General features: G+C 37.4%; 1 protein-coding gene across 1 annotated transcript in view; it reads left to right on the top strand.

The window, feature by feature from the left end:
• Nucleotides 1-15,627: 15,627 nt before the first annotated feature.
• Gabra2 (gamma-aminobutyric acid type A receptor subunit alpha2) overlaps nucleotides 15,628-21,580 on the top strand; it is a 134,934-nt gene continuing 128,981 nt past the window's right edge. Inside the window, exons 1-2 of the mRNA XM_035453416.1 lie at nucleotides 15,628-15,698; nucleotides 18,120-18,235. Coding sequence (XP_035309307.1) covers nucleotides 15,628-15,698; nucleotides 18,120-18,235 — 187 coding nt within the window. The remainder of the gene's footprint in view (nucleotides 15,699-18,119; nucleotides 18,236-21,580) is intronic.

The following is a 21,580-nucleotide window of genomic DNA, read 5'->3' as shown; positions in this document are numbered from 1 at the left end:
GCCGCTTCGGAAATCAGTATGGTGGTTCCTCAGGAAAGTGGGAACCAGTCTCCCCCAAGATCCAGCAATCCCACTCTTAGCCATATTCTAAAAGACGCACATTCATACAATAAAGACATCCATTAAACTATGTTCATAGCAGCATTATTTGTAAGAGCCAGAACCTGGAAGCAACCTACATGTCTCTCAACTGAAGAATGGTTAAAGAAAATCTGGTACATTTACTCAACTGAGTACTACTCAGCAGAAAACAAACAAACAAACAACAACAAAAAAAAACACAATGGAATCTTGAAATTTGAAGGCGAATGGTTGGAATTAGAAGAAACCATCCTGAGTGAGGTAACCAAGTTACCAAAAGAAAAACATGGCATGCACTCACTCATATATGGCTTTTAGACATAGCAAGAAAAGAGATACCATAGGAGAGGGAGCCATATGGGTTTAAAGAGAAATCTGGAACTAGGAGGAATGTCCAAAGATCTTTAAAGTTGACCCCAACTAACAATCTAAGCAATAGTTGTGAAGCTACCTTAAAAGCCCTTCTCCGATAATGAGATTGATAACTACTTTATATGCCATCCTAGAGCCTTCATCCAGTAGCTGATGGAAGCAGAAGCAGACACCCACAGCTAAACACTGAGCTGAACTTTGGAATCCAGTTGCAGAGAGGGAGGACTGATGAGCAATGGGGTCAATCTAGGCTGTAGAAACCCACAGAAACAGCTGACCTGAACAAGGGGGTTGCTCATGGACCCCAGACTGATAGCTGGGAAACCAGCATAGGACTGTTCCAGGTACCCTGCATGAGGATGCCAGTTTGGAAGTTTGGCTAATCTATGGGGCCTCTGGTAGTGCATCAGTATTTATCCCTAGTACATGAATGGACTTTGGGAAATAATTCCACATAGAGGGATACTCTGTCAGCCTATATACATGGGAGAGGGTCTAGGCCCTGCTCCTAATGATATGACAGACTTTGAAGATTCCCCATGTAAGGCCTCACCCTCTCTAGGGAGCCTAAAGGGGATGGGATGGGGACTGATGAAGGGCAGGGGAGGTGGGAAGGGGAAGGAACTGGGATTGACATGTAAATGAAGCTTGTTTCTAATTTAAATTATAAAAGTTAAAAAATATTGGCTGTACCCATTTGCAATCCCACTAATAGTTAACAGAGATTCCTCTTCTCCCACCTCTGCATCCATATTTGTAGCTAATTATATTCTTGATGAAATACATCCCAGCCAGAATGAGATGGAATCTGAAAGTAATTTAAGTTTGCATTTTACCAATGGCTAAGTCTTTTGAAACAATTTTGTGTCTTCTGTTCATTTGAATTTTTCCTTTAAACTCTGTTTTTTTTTAAGCCCATTTCATAGATTGTTTTCTTGGTATTTATTTTAGTGCTTTGTTTGTGTTGTTTGTATACCCTGTGAGGTGTACAGCTGGCAAAGATTTCCTCCCATTCGGTTGACTGCCTCTTCATGTGGTTGAGAGGTATTGTTTTTAAATATATAGAAGCTTTTTAATTTCAGGATATCTTATTGTGGATTGTTGATCTTTTTTCCTCTGACACTGGATTCCTATTCAGAAAGCCATGACTTGTGCCTGTATACTGAAATAGACTCTGTACCTTTCCTCTGGCATTTTAGAGTATAGGTTTTATGTTGATGTCTATGATCCCTTTGCAGTTGAGTCTCACGCCAAGGTGAGAGACAGGAATGTAGCTTCATTACTCTACATGTTGATATCTAGGTTTTCTATTATGACTTATAGAAGATGCTATCCTTCCTTCAATTATATTTTTGGCATTTATTTTGAAAAAATTCAGATATCTCTAGACTTATAAATGGCTCCCATATTCATCGACCTCCATGCTGCTTTTACTACTATGGCTCTGTAATATCTCTTAAAACATATTGCGGGATACATCTAACATTTTTTTGTTGTTGTTGTTCAAGAATTAATTGTCTGTCAATAGTCTGTTTTGTGGAAATTTTAAGAATATTTTTCTCTGTATGTAAAGAAAGGTCTTGTAATTTTTTATATTGGAATGGCATGGAATCTGGTAAGATGATATTTTTCACATTATTGATTTCCCTTTTGATTCTTTGGATGACATTCATTGTTCAACAGCATGTTGTTTATTCCTATGGGAGTGTACATGTCCTGTAATTTCTCTTTCTTTTTTCGCGGTTTCATTCCATTGCTATCAAATAAACAGAACTATTTTTTAAATAAAGGATACTCTAGTTGGAAAGTTAGGAATGTTCTTTTGCTAAAGGTAAGTAATTATGAATGGGAAAGACAAATATGTATGCTCACAGATAGCAACCTAAAAAAGACCATAAGAGCTCTGAAGGCCAATTTGTTTCAGGATCTTCTGACCAGGGCTGTAATAATCACACACAATAGCAACATTTATTTGACAGAGTCAATGATGTATAGATCTGTTTTCTGAAATATTTCTTGTTAGGAATCCATTACTGTGCTACACAGAGGCAGACACGGGAATAAATGAGTAGGTATGAATTTCTAGGAGTTCACAGTCCATTGAGGAGACGGATGTCTATCATTTCAATAGAGTGACTGTGCAGGTAGAGGACCATATGACAACACAAGGGATGTACACCAATACACAGAGATACATGTAGGAACTTTTCCCTTAAGTTTTTTTTTGGTCTAGACTTTATGATCTTTCACTGAACACTTTCTTGAGTTGTGGAAACTCCAGTTTATTCTATTTCCAATATAAGTGACAGTCTAGTATATTACTTGATATTTTACAAAGTACATATAATATACTTTTAATCCTCTTTTCTTTAAGATGATTTTTGACTCACTGAGAATTTTTTTATTCTAATTGTGTTACAATTTTCTTATTAGTCTTTTAAATATTGTTAATATGTAAAAAAAACAGCTATTCTTTATAAAGCCACTTTTCTAACCTATCATTCAATTTATGCATAGCTCTTAGTCCAGAAGGTAGTGAGTTAGTTTTTTTATTTTTTTTATTTTGAGGGCAAGCATGAAATATGCTAGGTTCTTTGGGCTAGGCAGGTTCATTCACAAATACTTAGTTCTCTCATTTTAACACAAGGTAGCCTTAGATCACACTTTCATTTAAAAATAAACATTGTTTTGGTCAAATAGCAAACAGTAGGGCAGACAGTTTTGAAACTTAATTCATGAGTATTCATTTTCCATATGGGTGTATGTTGGAGTACAGCTATTCATTTATACACTTATGAACTATTAGCCTGGATTTATAGACATACGGGGCAGAAAATATAAAGAGATAATCAAATTCCAGAGCTTATGACAAACAGACAAATGAAAACTGTAATAAATATTTAATAAAATTAGTTTCCTAAAATAAGAAAAAACACCTTAAATCAAGAATGCAATGGACATAGATGCCATCTTGCAGTTCATCTATTTCCACTCCTCCATGACACCAATATTTTTAGGAATACTTTCAGAACCTGTATCTGTATGATTCTACACTCCTCCTAAGTAATACTGGATCATCCCCTTCAAGACAGAAATTGCAAAGTGCAGTTTATTAAGGTGTTCACTGGCTGAGCACTGACAGAGACTTACATAGCACCTTACCTTTTAAAGGTAAGACTTCATTAATTTCCAGGATCATGAACTCTTCTACACCTGCACACTCGGTCTTCCAGCTTGTGAACCAAATGCACCATTTTATCAGCCCTCTTGATCGAAGTCTCTGTCCTGCCTCCCTACACACACACAACACACACACACACACACACACACACACACACACACACACACACACACACACACACACCACTTGCTACTAACACAGTGTATATCCCTTCTCACTGCACATAAATACAGAGAAGCAGTGACACACTCTTAGATTCTTTATCACTGTGGCAACAATCTCAGTTTGGGGACTGGAGACTTAAATTTAGGTGGAGGAGAGAGTGGCCTTGTGTGCTTCTTATCCATTGTTCTTGTATTCCTTTCCAGCAATTATTTATTCAGTGGTTGCTCTAAATCATTGGATATACACATTTAAAGAGAGTCAATGTTACCTAAAAATAAGCACAAGACCAGACATTATGGAACATATAGACTATCTGGTAGGCAGATGTTAATCATTATTATAATTAAGCACATATCAGAAAGAAAGCACACATCACAAAGGAACACAGCAGAGTCTGCTTTGGGATGCTGGAGAAGAGTTTTGGGAAGTGCTTCCTATTTCCTTTTCAATGAAGAATGAATGAGTAGATACAACTGAGATGAGGGAGGTAGGCAAAGAATGATACAACATCCCATGACAGGATGAGAAACATCAGCCTGGAAGCTGGCACATTCTAAGAACCAAAAATAGGCTGGTGTTGATGGAATGAAGCAACTGGTAGCCAAGGACAAGGAAGTCCCTAAATTAGATGAGATTTTGGCTATGTTAAAGATTTGGGTCATAAGCTGATATGAAATGGGAGTATTTGAAAAGCTTTAAGGTCTGCATTGACATAACCGACTGCTGCAGGAAGGTCAGACAAATAAGTGGGATACATGTAGCTAGTGGAAACAATATTTAAGGATTCTCTAACAGTTTTTGCATTCAATTATTAATTTATTTATGTGTTTTATTCACTCAAGTAACTTTCCATATATTAGCATTTCTTGTCTTCTACATGAGAAGCAATGTGAAGCATGGAAAGAGATATAAATCAACTTTGGCTCCCCAAAGAACTTATTAAAGATAAGTAAATTTTTCTTTGGGTAATTTGAATCTTAAATTGCTGCAATGGCTTGCACTTGAATGATGCTGATTGAATAGCTAAGAGTACTTTAAAGTGAGAAAATTTTGTTTCAGTGAATTGTGCAATGACAATAGAATTCATATTAAAATCTGTGACTGGTTGGCCTTTTCTGCCTTGTCAGGCATCTCTGAAAATTGCTTCAAGTGCTCACACTGAATTTTTAGGTTAGAATTGATTTCTTTTGTTTTGCTTCATGTAGTAGAGGTTGGAGATATATTCTTCACATGATTCCCTACTCAGATCCAGTTTACTTACTCATTTCTCATCCCACTTGAACATTTAGAAGTTGCTGTCGCAGTTCAGTCTATTTTCTAGCCCCCATTTTAAATAAATTTTCATGTTATTATTTTCTTCTTTTAAAATGTATTTCAACATTAGGCATTATAATAAAATACCCTTCATTTATAATACATTGTGTTTTAGTGATCAGAACTCCTGTTAGAACACAGTGAATATCATCTACCTACTCAATGTCTGCCACCATGGAGAAGGATGAAGTGATCTTTCACAAGTAATGTGTGTCAAGAACAACTTCTGACTTGTTATCCTTTGTGTTTATGTAAAAAGATCAAAGATAGATTAAAGGTAGAAGCACAAATATAAACAGAGTCAGTAGGAAACAATTGGGCCACTCTTACATAAGCAGGTAATTTGGGGCTGTAATTTCTGAATCTTCAAGAAAATATTTGATGTGTGATCCCATTATATAGGTTGTTTAAATAACACAGCACCAAATATAATAGTTGTTCTCATTCTTCTCTTCCTTCTCTTTCTCTTTTCTTCAGGGTCATGATAAGTCAAATCATTCTTATAGTTAAACTTTACTGAAAGTTTTAGAAGTACAAAACAAATATTTGTTTATTTTTATACTATACATCCAATATAAGTTAGTTAAATGCTCTGATCTTTTTTGCCACTCTTGGGTATCCACAGGCCAACAATTTAGACCATTATTATCCACAGACAGCTAGCAGGGAAGAAAGAGTTGTCACATAGAGATGGCTCTTCTTTTGCTCACGTTTCCTGTTCAAAACCAGTTCTGTTGGCCCCTCTAATTCCAAAGTGAGCAATAAAAGTGAAGATTAATTTGGCTCTCTGTAATGGGTCTTTTTCTGTCCTTCTAGCCAGCTCCTAAATAATGACATAGAGACTTCTTATCTATTATGAAAGCTTGGCCTATAGCTTAGACTCATTCCTAACTATCTCTTATAATTTATATTAACCCATTTGTATTAATCTATGTTATATCACGTGGTATTGCCTTCTTTCATCTTGCACCTCCTGTTTCTTCTCTGAGTGTCCTGGCATCCTATGTACTACATTCTCCTCCTCTTCCTTTCTTTCCTTAGAAATTCTGCCTATACCTCCTACCTAGCTATTGGCCATTCAGCTTTTTATTAACTAACCACAGCAATACATCTTCTCACAGGTAAAGACACATATCCCATGATATCTGTCTTCCAACTTAACATCAGAAAGTATGCTGTTGTTCCAAAGGTCTCAGGGGAAAAAGATGAATTTCTGGTCATATTAATTTGAGGACACGACAAGGGTGAGGCTTCTGGATGTCCCCATGTTGCCAAGTGAGGTTGCCTCTTTGAATGCTATAACTATGGGTCTCCTTTTTTTTTCAAATCCCAATTTGTGACAATTTTATTATTTAGGTAAATTAATGACCAATTCAAATGAAAATAATTACTTGAGTTTTCAATATAATCCATAAAATATGCCAGTAGAATATACTTGAGTGGATTTAATGTAGAAACATACACAGTAATACATGTACACATGCAGCAGGGACTCATATTCCTGTTTGCTTAGTCACATTGTCATTATGCATCATTATCACATGGTCTTCCCTATGCCAAAGACAAGTGGAGGCTTATGCTATATTTAAATAGTAATGGGTAAGGAGGAGAAAAAGGAGCCACTACAGAATGAAAAGAAGATGGAAATGCAGGCTGGCTGGAAAAAAAAAAGAGGGCATGGTGTACTAAATGAGGACAGGAGCAGGAGAAAACGTAGAAACAATTAGTGAGGAAAACAGTATATTCTCAAGAAAGAAAAAAATGTGTGGATGTGTGTTGGGCTCTGATGGATTATTCTCTGAGAGTGAAAGCTTCACTCTTGGCAGGACAGAATGGATATAAACAGACTCATGGGAAAAATAAGAATAAGAACCAAAAGATTAGTATAGTCAAGGTCTCTGAGTAAAACTGAATTCTGTCTTCTAAATGTAAAGGCAGGGAATCTAACAGCTTTCAAATACTTCTATAGTAACATTAAGGGCTGTGTAGTGTTGCCTACTAGCAAGTTGTTTTCTGTGCACATTATCAACCCACAGAATCCTCATGACAACCAAACAAAGTAGGATCTGCAAGTACTTTTATTCTTTGTGAATGAGAACTAAGATACTGGAGCCAAAGAATTTGTCCCAACCTGCAAGGTTAGTAAAGACTGTCAACAAGTTATTCATCTAGGTGTTAGAAGATTATGTACTCTTAGCACAGCTGTTTCCCCTCACTGTCTCTGAAGGAAGATTGATAGTTTATATACATGGAAGCACCAGCCTTCTTGTCCTTTCCTATTAATTCAATAGGTCATAATCCTTTAATTGATTCATTTCATTTATTCCCCAAGAATTTCCTGGAAGACCCTAGAGATATCTGGTTCTATCTGCTCAGCTTGAAGATATGGCTCCTACCTTTAAAGATTTCTAATGACATTATCTTTAATAAACGACACAAGTAGAATGTTGGAGGCACCATACTATGGCTTGGGTCTGGACTGGATACAATGAGAAAACAAGAAGACCAGCTAAGTGCCATCAAGCATCTTTTACAGTGTGAATATTTGTATATTGCTCAAATTCACACACTGAATCTCTAACATCCAAGCTATTTGGTGTGGAGTCATTGAGTGTGGTGTTCAAGTCATGGACATGAATCCAGCCCAAATGAATGAAATTAGGTGCATATAAAAGGGGTACCAACAATATATAGTTCATCCTGATTTATTTTGTGAGGACAGGATAAGAAGTTACTTTTTCTGAGCCAGAAAGTAGCCCCTCAGCAGATACAGATTGCATTAGCCCCCATGTTAGGCCTTTAAACCTCTGGAACTATGTAGAAATGATTTATGTTGTTTAAAAGCTTGTTGGGTTATCTTGCTTTTTATAACAACACAAAATAAGATAGATGAGTTAAGTTCAATTAAATAGTTTATTTCCCATACTAAATTCCTATCCTAAATTAAGAAATTGAATGTGGTAATGAATACAAGTATGACTATTTTACCTGGATCTTTCAAATAATTTCTAATACTGAAGCATGAAATGTTCATCAGGTAGAGCGTGGAAGTGAGTTTCTAATTGGCATAGCAGTGGAACAAGAGTCAGGAGGGTATGAAACAACTAGCATGTAAAAGAAATAAATTAACTTTGAAGATATTAAGAATATAGGAAAGAGAAGGTGCTTGAAGGAAGAATGAGGATTTTGTGCATTGTGAATCACATGCAGGCATATACATGTACGTGTGTGACATTTGACAGTCAATAGGATTGGACTGAATGACGTCTAGGGTATTAATGAGGTATTCATCTGGATATTCCCATGAGGACATTTATTTGCATTTCTAGGGAGGAATACATGAGGGGAAAAATATAGCCCAAGTGTGGGAGGCACTGACCCAAAGGCTGGGTCCTGGATTGAATAAAATGGGAAAATGAGAAAAGCAGTTGGGTGCCAGCATACCCCCTTTTTTGCTTCTTGATCCTACCAAGTGTAAACAAGCTCTCATTATTACCGCTGCAAAAACCCTCTGGTTGCTATGTCTTCCCTGCTGCAATGCACTGTATCCTTTTAAAATGCTTCCCAAATAAATCTCTCCTCTAAGTTTCTTCTCATGGTTTGAATCACAAGATACAGAAGTAACTAATATGCAAGAGTAGTACAGGAAGGGTAGAACTGAAACTAGAGTCTAATGTGATATTCAAAAAAAAGTTTTGTTAACTTGGACTGCTTCTAAGAAATGAATGGTACTCAATGGCTGTTAGGCTTTAGGAAGAAAAATCACAGAAAGCTACTACTGAAGGAGAGAAACAAGCTGGTGGGCTACTGCTTATTGGTACGGAAGTGCTACAAGCCAGGAAATAGAGAAGGCTAAGGAATTGGTAATGATGATAAGCTTCAACTGATAGCAATAGTCATCAACAATTTCACATCAGCTGTCAATGTGTCTACGTGGTACTAATGGGGTGTTGAGAAAGCAGGAGTCTACTTTTCAGGATGCAGATCTGGTGAGGAATAATTTAGACAACACCAGAAGTAGGACCTTTTGAGAAAAGAACCAATGTCTAAGCTGTGATGTTCAGTGACCCTTTGGAATGGAATTTGGGGAGTTACTAGCATATATTACCACTTGGACCACCCAAGATCATGTCATCTTTACTTCTGCAATTAACCCTTCCAAGTATTTAAATCTACAAAGGTCAGTAATTATTTAAGAGCATCTGTGAGCAAATCACTCTGGCAAATACAATAAGTCTCCAAGGATTATTATTCACTTTTTTCTTAAAAATAATTGATTTCTATTTTCTGTTTCATATAGCTGATTGACATTAAATACTAATAATCTGATTTTTTGCTTTTTATTCTTTCTTTTTATAGTAATTCATAATTAAAACAACATTTTCTCACCAGTGAAACGGAAATAATAAAAGCCTAACTCTTACCTTTGAAGATTACATATGTTACTATATTCAAGGTATTTATAAAATAAATTGTTCTATGAATGGAATTGCTAAAGTTCATTATTTTCATTAGTATTTATAGAACATTCTCGGGCAAATGCTGTTGGGGATAGTTGGTGATATAGCAGCATGCTACTGAACAAAATTCATAGTGCAATTTTCTAGGAGTATTTTGGGCTGAATTATTGAAGTTCCTTTTGTTCTTTAGGAGCAGTTGAATAAAGTGAAAAAATTATTGATAATTGTACAGAAAGGCAGCAATAAACTTCTTACAAACTAGTCTATATGTGTGTCATTGTATAAACAGTCAGCCTTAAAAACAGCAGAAACAACAACTTTACACAGAATGTTGATATATCCAATTTGTAATCTGAATAAGATTTGTAAAACTACTTTATAAATATTTACTGACTCCCTCTGAATCAAGTAATGTGTGTAGTTTAATTCAGCTCGTATACCATGATACATTAACTCTAATGAAAGGTGACCTAGATACATTAGTGTAAGAGAGTAGCATTGAGTTTATTTCTTTATAAGACTAGTTACTCCCACTTTACAGCTGTTTTTCTTTCAGAATCTGCGAGTCTAACCATCCATCTAAATACAGCTTTCAAGGAAAATAGAGTTTGATCAAGCTACAATTTTGACTTGAGAATTGCCAAATGGGTGTTTGCTCCAGTTCTCCTTTCATTTCTCTGTTTTTGTTTTTCTAACTTGGTGAATATGAGAAAACAGACTTACATTCATAGCATATTGGGCATTATTAAGGTATTCATGTATTTAATTTTGTAAACAAGGTTGTATGCTTTAGGTTTTGTTATTTGTTTTAAAGAAACATTTACTTATTTATTTTGGGGAAAGGGTCATGTCACGATAGACACAGGGAAGAGTTGGTTTTCTCTTTTTACCATCTTATCCTGGAGAATCAAACCCAAGTACTCAGGCTTAGCAGCAGGCTGTTGCCATTACTGGATGAGCCATTTCACCAGTCCATATATCCTCATTTGAATAAAAGCTTATTTTACAATAATACACACAACGTTTTACATATGGTGAGAAGCTAGTCTTAATAAAGTAATTTTGGTTTATAATTTTAAAATGTAGAAGATCAAATGGAAAACTATATAAAATCTGTAGAAATGTTATTAAAATGTTCTCATTAGTTTTATTTAATTAGTTATTTAACATAGATTTTTTATTACACACATATTGTTTTAACAATCATATATTATCTTTTTATACATTTTGAATAGTTGTTTAGGAATTTTATACATGCATGTAATATATTTTGATCAAATCCACTCCCTTATCCCCACACTCCAATTCCTCCACAATCTCTCCCATCAATTTCACCTCCCGACTTCATATTCTCATTTTCTTAAACCCACTGAATCCACTTAATTCTGATCTGCATGAACTTGCATGTAGGGCCATCTTTTGGAGCATGGGTGGTCTTTTGGCCTTGTCCCTAGAGAAAACTTACTCTCCTTCCCAGGCAGCTATCATTTACCAGTAGTTTTTCGGTGTAGGATGGGACTTCATGAGCATATGATAGCATTTATATGGTTTGATCTTGAACAGGTCTTATACATGCAGTCACAGCTCTTATAAGTTCATGTTTGCAATGGCCTTGTCCTGTCCAGCAGACTTTCTCTGCCTCTGTCTCTTACAGTCATTCTACTATCTTTTCTGTGATGGTCCCTGACACTTGAAAGGAGTGGTGTGATGTAGCTGACCTATTTAGAGCTGAGCTTTCCACAGTCTCTTGTGCTCTGCAGGTTGACCAGTTGTCTCTATACTAGCTGCCCTATACTGTAAAAAGAATAACCTACAATACACTCTTCATGTACAGATATACACCCATAACTATGTATACCATCCACCTTCTATAAGAAAGTTTCAAGTGTAATGATGCCCTGTAGGCATATAGAGATCTTGGAAAAAACAGTGACCAGTCATCTGTAGAAATGTAGATGTAGAAACTGTAGAAATGAAAGCAACAGTTTTTGAACCAATTAAAAAATTACACAGTGGTCTGAGATAGAAGAAAAAACACAACAGAAATAAAAGGTCTCCAAATTTTTCTGCTTTCTTTTATTCTTGAAAATCATGTGGCCTTGGATACTGGAGAAGCAATGTTCCTCTTGCTCCAATCCAATTTGGATGAGTAAATCAAATGGGCTCAACACAAGAGGTTCTGCACTGGCCAAGCATGGAGGGGGATGGATTTACTGGCAACCAATTAGCTATCAGTTTTTCAGGGTCATCTTCTCCAGGATATGTTCCAAAGGAAGCAGGTAAAAAAAGCTTAGTCACCAACCTCAGGCCAGGCTCTCCAAGTTCAGGCAGTTAACCCACACTCTTCCATAGAGAGCTAAGAGGAAAATCAGACTGCATTCAGACCTTTGAAGAGATTAGACAATCCCAGTACTGCAGCCCAATACTGCCTGGATACTGCTTTGAGGCAGATAACTGCTCTCAGCCATCAGCATTTCTGATTCCCAATTCCTTTACTATCTGTTGAAGTTTAAATCATAGATATCCATTATCAATGGAAATTATAAATCATTTTCTGGGAGGGGAAAACAAAAATCAGAGTTTTGTGATTTTTAATAATCTGGCTTTACTCTAGGTTCAGTAAATGTGTATCTAAATCTTTGAACTGTTTCAACCTACACTTTCAAAGAAACTAAATGGTGGGTTAAAAAAATCATTCCGGACAGATTCCTTGAACTTTATGAAGTTTTTCAAATGCAGATCATAAATCAGTGAGATTACAAGTTTAATCACAGTGTTAAGAGACAAAGCTGATATTTTTATACAAATAACTTTAATTCATAGGAATTTTAAAGTGGAAGCAAGCAATTACAACCACAATCTAGCTTCTTCAATATCAGAACCAAGAGAAAAATAGTAGAAAGAATGCATCAGAATAGAATGTGAACATATTTACAGAGATTATGAGGGTCATGAAAGACAAATTTTGTAGGGGCAATGACCAATATGGCTGCATTGGTCAAAATACAGACAGTTTAGTGGTGATTTACATGGCATAGTGAGAGGGTTCCTAACAGTAGCTGACACACTGGAGCAGAAGAGGAAGATGCTTTGGGAAGTAAAGTGTTCTCACCAAGTAGAAGACTCTAGGTTCCCTGCTTGCAAGGTTTTAAATGGCATGCTTTTTATCTTTGTGAATTTCAATTAGACTACGAAATGGGCAAGTCAGGAAAGGAATATTAATGATGGAGGAGGAGGAGGCTGCATGCTGCTCCTTTCTTCACAGAGCCAGCTAAATAAGAGCGGGTGCTTGTTTAGGTTATTACACTACATGCTCATTGGCAGAATGGTGGCTAATATGTTAAAATGAACAGCCTGAAATATTTCCATTTTAAGGTTTTCCTCTTCCCCCATAATCCTCAAAGCAAAGATCATATTTACTGTAGATTAGTGCTGCCTATTAGGAAAACTGCAACATCTGGGGGGGGGGGGACCGAAAATTGAAGTATTTGCCACACATTGACTCTGAGTGAAAAAGAACTAAATGTAAAATACTAAACTCCCACCCTTTTATAGCGTCTCAGGTTAACAACTTTTGGAAAAAGATAAATACCAGCTCTGATTTATCTGAGTAGAATGTAGGTAATGTTCAGTCTAGTGTGCAGTACAGGAAGAGGGGAAAAATGAGAGAGCCCTTTTCTTCTTTTTCCTTTTCTGTTCAAGTTGCACGGCTGGATTTTATCACACCAGATAAAACGGTAGAAAAATCAGACACATCAAACCCAGAATACTCAAAGTGTATGATGGGATTGGAATTACAAGTCTCTGCCAAGAAAAAGCCCTAAAGGGGGAAAACCTCAAACTGCTCCATCTCGCTGCTGTCTGCTGAAGGTGCTGGAAAGGCGGTGGCAGCGGGTCCCTTTGCTCCAGGCTAATGCAAACTTTTTATAGCTCTTAGATTGAATCTTGATCACCAGGTAAAGAGAATGCCTGGCAAACAGATTAGGGAAAAGCCATTGCTGAAAGTAGGCAGGAGGTTTCCTAAAGTGTAAGGTCGGTCCAGGGCCTTTACTGACCAGCTCTGGGCAAGCCTCCAACCCTCCTAGCTTGAGGGGAAATTGGTCCTGATTGCAGGAGTGCGGAGGAATGAGTGGTACATCCAGAAGGCTAAGGAAATCAAAGAAACTTCCTGCTGTGTAATTCCACATAACGTGCGTTTAACTTGGTCCTGCGTGGATGCGTTGATGACTAAGTAAAGGCGTGATTAGCCCCTTCGCCCTCCAGTGGGAGCCATACATCGTTACCTCTTCCAGGCAGCCACATCGCTCCACCGGGGATGATGTCGGGGGACCAGCGGCAGGGAACGGTCAGCGGGACGTAGGGCCTCACAGACACGTTCCTCACCCACACTCACCAGCAGCGCCCCACTAACCCTCACACCAGGAAGCTCCTGGCCTTCGGAGAGCAGCTCCTGGCGGGGCGTGGGCTCTGCTCCTTCAGCGCGGTGTGGGCGCCGGCAGCGGAGCTCAGGGGCTCACTGGGGCGCCCAGCGCCTCCCCGGCTGCGCTGCCCCAGGTGCCCAGAGGGAGGCGGTCGCTTGACGAGGATTGGGGTGGGGGGTTAGGGGGTGGGGGTCCCCTATTCCCAGGAACATCATTAGCCCTCCTCCTCAGGCTAGCTCCTCCTTCTCCAGGCGCGGGGCTCGTGCCCGCCTCTGCCTGCGTGCATCGTGCCTCCGCGCCCCCACCCCGGGCTCCTGCCATCTCTACTCCCTCCTCCTCTTCCTCCTCCTCCGCCCATCACCGCCACTACGGACGCCTTCGCCGCCTACTCCTCTCGCGGCCGCAGCTCCTCGCGCTCGCTCTGCTCCAGCTTTCACCAACCCATCCCTTTGCTGCCTGCTCTTTAGGCTGCTGCAGTCTCTCTCTCTCTCTCTCTCTCGTTCCTTCTTCTCGTCTCTCTCTTCTCTCCTCTCTCTCTCTCTCTCTTCTCTCTCTCTCTCTCTCTCTCTCTCCTCTCTTTCTTAAGTTTTTCCATTTCTTCAGAATCAGAGCCACTGGAAGAAAAACATCTACTTCTGCTTGCTGTTCAGGTAGGGTCGCAGACAGACGTTGGTGGCAGCGGGCGACCTTTGCCCATTTTCCTCTGCCTCGCCAGCATGCCCCCCCCCCCAACCTACTCCACTCTTCATGCTCCCTCGAAACAGAGGCTCATCTTCTCTTCTGCCCTCCAGCTTCCAAAATCTAATTCCAATGTCCCTCCCCACAGGCGTATTTGCAACTACAATAAAAATCCAAGAGCCAGTCCGGCGGCAGCACGCTGGCCCGGCTCTTTTACAGTCTCCAACTTTGCACACAGTGGCTTCGCTGCCTGCCTGCTGCTTGGTGTTTGGTCTTGAAGCCTCACGCTCTTTTGGTAGTCTTGGCTCTAGAGCAGCTGTCAAACGCATAGTTCGCAGCACTTAATTCCCACCCTGCTGCCCCCTGAACGTGGACGTGGGCAAATGTGGATGGGCAGTGAGAATGATTTGGATTTGATTTCCTATTTTTTATTTTTTTTTATTTTTTTGGCGTAGGGGGTTGTGGTAGGGGAAAGTGAAGACGCGGGGACCGCAATTCTCTGCAAGGAAATGACAGACATTGAAAAGTAGGCTGCTTGCTGCTAGCTTTTCCTGTTGTGCTTGCGGAGGTGGTCTTCACTGAGAGGGTGAGGCATGGAGTATCCATCTCTCCACCTCTTTTCCACTCACGCCTCCAATCTATTCCCTCGTAAACGCATGTGTCACTTTAGAGTCCCGGGTTTTGTCATTTCATGTGTGCATAGCAAAGTGTTTGCAGAGGATGGGGCTGGGGGAAGTTAAGTGGCGGGGGGGGGGGGATTTAGTAGCGTCATCTTGCCATTAAAAAAAATTCCGCCTCCAGTCATCTAGCCCTACACCTATACACCTAGTACACTGGAGTAACAACCCCAGCCCCCACAATTGAAATGGCATTCTTTTGGGTTACTAGCATGGTAGGACTGAAAACAATTTTAATTTTATTTTGTTTTTCTTCTATAGCTTCGCAAAGAAGGAAGATGAGGACAAAACTGAACACCTGCAATGTACGTTCTCTGCTGCTTGTTTTCCTGGTGTGGGACCCAGCCAGGTGAGACGCTGTGTTTGATTTCTTCATTTCAGGTATAGCCGTGGTTATTACATGCCATAAGTGTGTCTGTATTTTTTAGAGTGGAGGTGTTTTAATGGAAATGTATTGTATAGGAAATTGACCCAGTAACTGTTTGAAACTCTGAAAACTTTGCTGATCTTTTTTCTTAAAGCAATAACAAACAAAAGTGAACGGGCACATTTTCTATATGAAACATTTGACTGAAGAAGAGACTACCTATGAGAAGTATATTAGTCCAAAGAATGCCTGCGGTTAAGGTACATGTAGCTATAGTAATATCCAAATCCGTCCAGGAGGCCAAATTCTCCTCAGAGCTGACAGAAAAATATCAGCTAAATGATTTAAGTGGCAACTTAGATTTTTTCTTTTCTTTCTGTTTCTTCCTTTGAGTTTTTGTTTTCCATCATTGGGGCTTCTATAAACAACATAGAAAACCCAAATGACATGTGAACATCAAACCTCTAGGTGGAGGTAGCATACAACTTGACAATCACAAACAATAAAACAAAAGCTTGATGTAGGAACCAACTTTTCATCTCATTAATTTAGATATATTTTTTTTCTTTTAAGATGGTTACTGATGAAAGAGTTCTTATTTCAAATGTGTGGTTTTCCTTTTGCCTATTGTCTACATGGACGTTAATTTGATTGCTTTAAGCAATTTCATATTAATAGTAATCTTTTCTGATTTAAAAAAATAAACAGTAGGTGTTTTCATTTAATGCATTTAGGAAATGTTTTTAAATCCTAGAAAAATTAAAATACAAATTTTGTAAGAATTCTTCTATATCCATTACTTTTAAGTAAATATTTATTATAGCATTTTATTATTCCCCATAAGAGTTTTGACCAAATAATCTTCAAAGTGTGAAAAGATATTTTGGAAATAAAAAGAAGTTTATTTGGAAATACTTAATTTAATTGAGAAATACTTACTCTAACTGAATATTGACTTTAGAAACAGAATATGAATTAAGACTGAAAAACACCTCTGAGTGAAAATCTCAGACTCCTGTGACTACCCTAGGAGGGGTTTTAAATTAGCTTAAATAGGCAAAGAGAAAGTTTTGCCAGTAGAGTGCATGAACTGATTTACTTACATAATTTGAGGCTATTCATCTTCTTGTTGCCATTTTAATATTCATTCTTATTTTCAAAATGTTAGCTAGATGTTTGTTGCCAATTTTGATGTATTATGAGTATTGTTAGCTACTGTTTCAGCATTCATTTCAATGTAAATGGTATCCGTCAATGATGTTTTATATGATATACTTTGACTAGAATGTAAGTACACCTGATCTTTGACTTTCAAGGCATAGACAATCTATTATCAATTAATAACCATTGAGAAGTACCACTGACTGCTTAACTATCACTCTACTCATTTTCTGTTCTATATTTGACCAATAATGTTCATGACAGTATTTTATTCTATTATATAAATGATTCTTTTTTGGGGACAGCAATTTAAATCTCTGAATCATTCTGGAAAAAGATGGCAATGAAAAGGGACACTGTTTTATACATTTAGTTTCTTTGGTATCAAATTGCTGTCACAAAATCAGGTCTGTGGCTTTATGATGGAGAAATAATGGAGAAAATCACTGCTTCAAAAGCTTTGCAGGTGATATTTTAAGACCATTTCTTGCCACAAATTTATCATCAAAGAAAGGGTAACTTGACACTTTTATCTTTATGTAGCCCCATATCACTCTTCTGAGATCCTCCAACGACCTAGCCTTCCCAGACTCTGTGAGGCTGTGTGTTGCTGCTGCCTTCAGAGCCCACCTCCATCTCTTGGCAACACTGGAGCCTGGCAGCCTGCCAGTGGAGTTTCCTTGATGTCTATATTACACTTGGCCATTGGGTGGAGGTATACCCCAAGTCAGGAAATTGTCTTGGTCTTAAAAAAACGTCAAAGACATAGAAAAATAATGCTATGTATGGGAATGATAGAGAAATTTGTACCACCGAGATGACAGTTTATTTTCCAATTAATGTTCACAACATGGAAGAAACACTTCAGATGCCTCTCTATCTAACTGGAAAACATTTTGCCAAGCATGTTTGCACATGAGAATCTATAAGCCTGGTATATTCTAATTCTATGCAATAGATTATAAGACAACATCTCATCCAGAATGCTAAGTGGCAGAAATATCAAAAGAGTTAGCATTATACTTCTGATGTTCTGATATTTTCTATCCATTTTAAACAGCATATTTATTGTCCCCATTTGTTTAGTGCTATTTATAGAGTGAAAAGAAGGAAAGAGGTGTGTGTCAGTAATGACCAAAGAGACCTCAAATTCAGATCAAGTCAGAAGAGCATTTTGGCATTTTAGCCAAATACTATATGTACATATATAATATATACCAATTTGTAAAATTATCTGTTTAGGTTGGTGCTGGCTAACATCCAAGAAGATGAGGCTAAAAATAACATTACCATCTTTACAAGAATTCTAGACAGACTTCTGGATGGTTACGATAATCGGCTTAGACCAGGACTGGGAGGTAAAAATAGTTCTTCTTTACATTAAACTGTAATAAAAACAATGGTTTTACAAGTTAAAGGCAACATTCTCATCTTAATATATTTTATGCATGAAGACATTATCAGGCATTTGATGTCCTAGATAACAGAAAGTATGATACACAAAATAAACCTTACAAGCTTATTGTTTTCTTTTTGCACATGCCTAACATATTTAATATATGTTGTATAGAATGTCCACATTTATATGGAGAAATTTGTGTGTGTGTGGGGGGAAGTTTTCTGATTAATTTATTGGAAAACACCTGTTTTTCAGTTAGAGAATATGTCTAACTTTGCAATTATTTATCTGATGTACTTGTGTAGTATCAAGAGTTCATTAATTACCACTTTAGACAGATTTTCAGTACAGATACACACTAATAATTAATACAGATGCCTTAAATATGTAGTTGTTATAATCCTGCTTTACAAGGTTAGCATACAGTTGAATTTAAAACTTCAACAACAATTTTCAAGTAAAAACAATTTCTTTTTATCCAAGAAAGTAATGAAAATTAGTGTTGGCTAAAGTGCTAAGTTTTAATTTCCCTTCAACATTGCTAAGTAATGCTAGACTTAGATGAAAGTAGCATAGATGTAGGATTTCTCAAAATATCCCAAGCCAAAATAATGTCACTAATGAGTTTTTAGAAGATTAAATATTCAAATATTCATCAATTTTTACATATATAGATATGTTACAAAAACTTTAATTTTGAAACTACATGTGATAAAAATGTCCATGTACACATACTTAAAGAAATGTTTATTTGATTCAAATATAATTAGCTGAACATTCTGTGCCAGGTTGTGGTCAGCACAGTTATTTGGTTACTCCAGTACAAACAGCTTTCTAATCCTGCTGATTAGGGTTTGTATTCAAATGGTTGGTGGTATACACCTGTGATCTCAGCAGTTGAGAAAGAGAAGCAAGCAGATGGAAGTACAAGGTCCATCTTAGCTATGCAATTCATTCCAGTCCAGCCTGATCCACAGGTGACTTTGTCAAGATCTGGTACTGAATATGTGTATTTTATATTAGTAATTATTTTGATAAATATAGAAGGTTGTTTATTTTAAGTGTATCTTTGGAAATTGTCTGGGATATCTTCAGAGTATTAGGAAAACAGGCTCAACTTGTAAAACAGTATACCATTTAACTACTGTTAATATTCACTTGAATCCTTGAGTAATATTTTGAGTTTAAAAGAGCCCCCCCAGGGAAGATGGGAAGAACAGTGTTTCAAATATGACATAGTGATAAGTTGCATCTCCAAGAGATCATTTTATTATGAGAAAAGTTAAAAGAAAACAAATTTATAACAGAAAACAAGAAAAGGAAAGCTGTATGTCCTTAATACTGGATATTTTTAACTAGCAAGAACATAAGGGCTCGTTACTCAAGTTAGAAAAATATGCCTCCAACTCTTACCATACTCATTCCAGAGAAACAAGACTGGTGCAACACTGCCCAAATTCATAATGGTAGTTCAGGATGTATATTGCATTAGGGAAGCTCTTTTATATCAGACATAGGCATTTTTATTTTTATATAAATCAAGTTATGCAAAATAAATTGAAAAGTCTTGAAGCTAGATCTTTAACTTAATTTCTTTTCAGTTTAAAAATAATTGTTGCTTTTAGTTTGCATGGTGGGATAGGAGAAGATACCTGTCTTTGAATTTAGATATTTCCAAGATCTCTAATTCTTTTTTGTAGTATGTCATATTAACAATTCCACTTGCTCACATTCACGTACAGATTCTCATTGTCTTGTTACTTGGTTCAATGTAGTATATTGTGTCATTTCTTAGGTTACTCTTTCTCTTCCCCAAGTCCTTAATAATGACCATCTGCTAATATCTCATGGTCTGATTGCTCCTGTTACTCTGACATTGCTAATTTATGTGTGCCACTCTCTTCTCTTGATCACATACCTTTGATGGTTCTCAATTTGATGGATGGTGATGAGGATACTGGAAGAGCATAGGATATATGTCAACCTCTCTAGAGTAGTGTTCTACTCTACTCCATCCCCCTTCCATAAAGCTGCTGGAGCACAGAAGCTTGTTTCCTTTGATTAAAGGTAGATGCACTGTGTGTCTACCTTTCTACTTTATAAGCTGATTAGGAAATTGCATAACAACAAAGGGTATCCAAATGTGTGCCCCATAATAATAGTTTAGCAAAACCATTTTCTTTCTCCCCTGTCCTAGGATCCATGTTTTCTGGGGGCATTTCCCATTTTAGGTAAATTCCCATCTATCTTGCACTTCAAACTTTACTAGTTTCTTTTGACAATCCCTTCTATCTGCTCCTTCGGCCTTTGGCTATTATATCACCCGTTACTAGAATGACTTCTATTCCATTTTTCTGCTGACTGAAAATCTAGCATTTCTATGAAAACCATTATGATGCCAGTGGTCTTTAGTACAGACCTTCTTAACTGAATTGAAATGCCCAGATTCAACTTTCTGTCTGCTGAGTTTCTTTAACAGCTGCTATTTCTATATCTCACATAGAACTTATTACATATTACCATGTATTATTTACTTCATCTTTATGCTTCTGTTATTATTTTAATGGGATAATAGAGACTTTGTGCCATAAATCCTATGTGATTTCTGAAACCGGGTATTGATCTGTCTATCGCGGCCATAAAATAAATGTTGATTACTTGATTAGCTTTTACTATCTGGAAAATGGGAATACCTGTACCTGGCTGTCCTTTTAGTTGTGAATGCTGTGGGGAGCAGTGTGACTTGGTGAGAGAAGTGAGTCTTTTACCATACCAGCTCTGGTTCTCAGCACTTGTTCAAGCTTGAAATATTCTGCCTCTGTAGATGCACAGTTATTATTCCTGAAATAAAGTTTGTATTACAGTTCTTTTAATAAAGTTTGAATATGATGACATATGCAATGCACATAGCAAAATTGTGTGCCTATACACAGCTAGAAAAAGTGATTGAAAATAAATGAAAGCCTGTGAAAATTTTCTAAGAGAACTCTTGAAAATTGAAATTATTGTCATCACTTCTGCAACACAACATTTGTTCTTTTTATTTATAATTATGTATATGTCTGTGTGGGTGTATGTGCACATGGCTGCAGGTGTCCTTGGAGGTTGGTGATGTCAGATTCTGTTGGAGATGGCATCACAGGAAGTTTTGGGGGTGCTGGGAAATAAATAAATAAAGTCAGGTCCTCCTTGAGAGCAGTGTGCACTTTCACTACCTAACCAGCTCTTTCTCTATAAGTCTTAACCTTAATGTACATTTTACTTGAAATAGAAATTTCAGGTAAATAATCTGTGTCATACTCCA

Source organism: Cricetulus griseus, assembly GCF_003668045.3.
Source record: "Cricetulus griseus strain 17A/GY chromosome 1 unlocalized genomic scaffold, alternate assembly CriGri-PICRH-1.0 chr1_1, whole genome shotgun sequence".
NCBI lineage: Eukaryota > Metazoa > Chordata > Mammalia > Rodentia > Cricetidae > Cricetulus > Cricetulus griseus.
The sequence above is the reverse complement of the archived record's forward strand: the minus strand, read 5'-3'. Positions and strand labels throughout refer to the sequence as shown.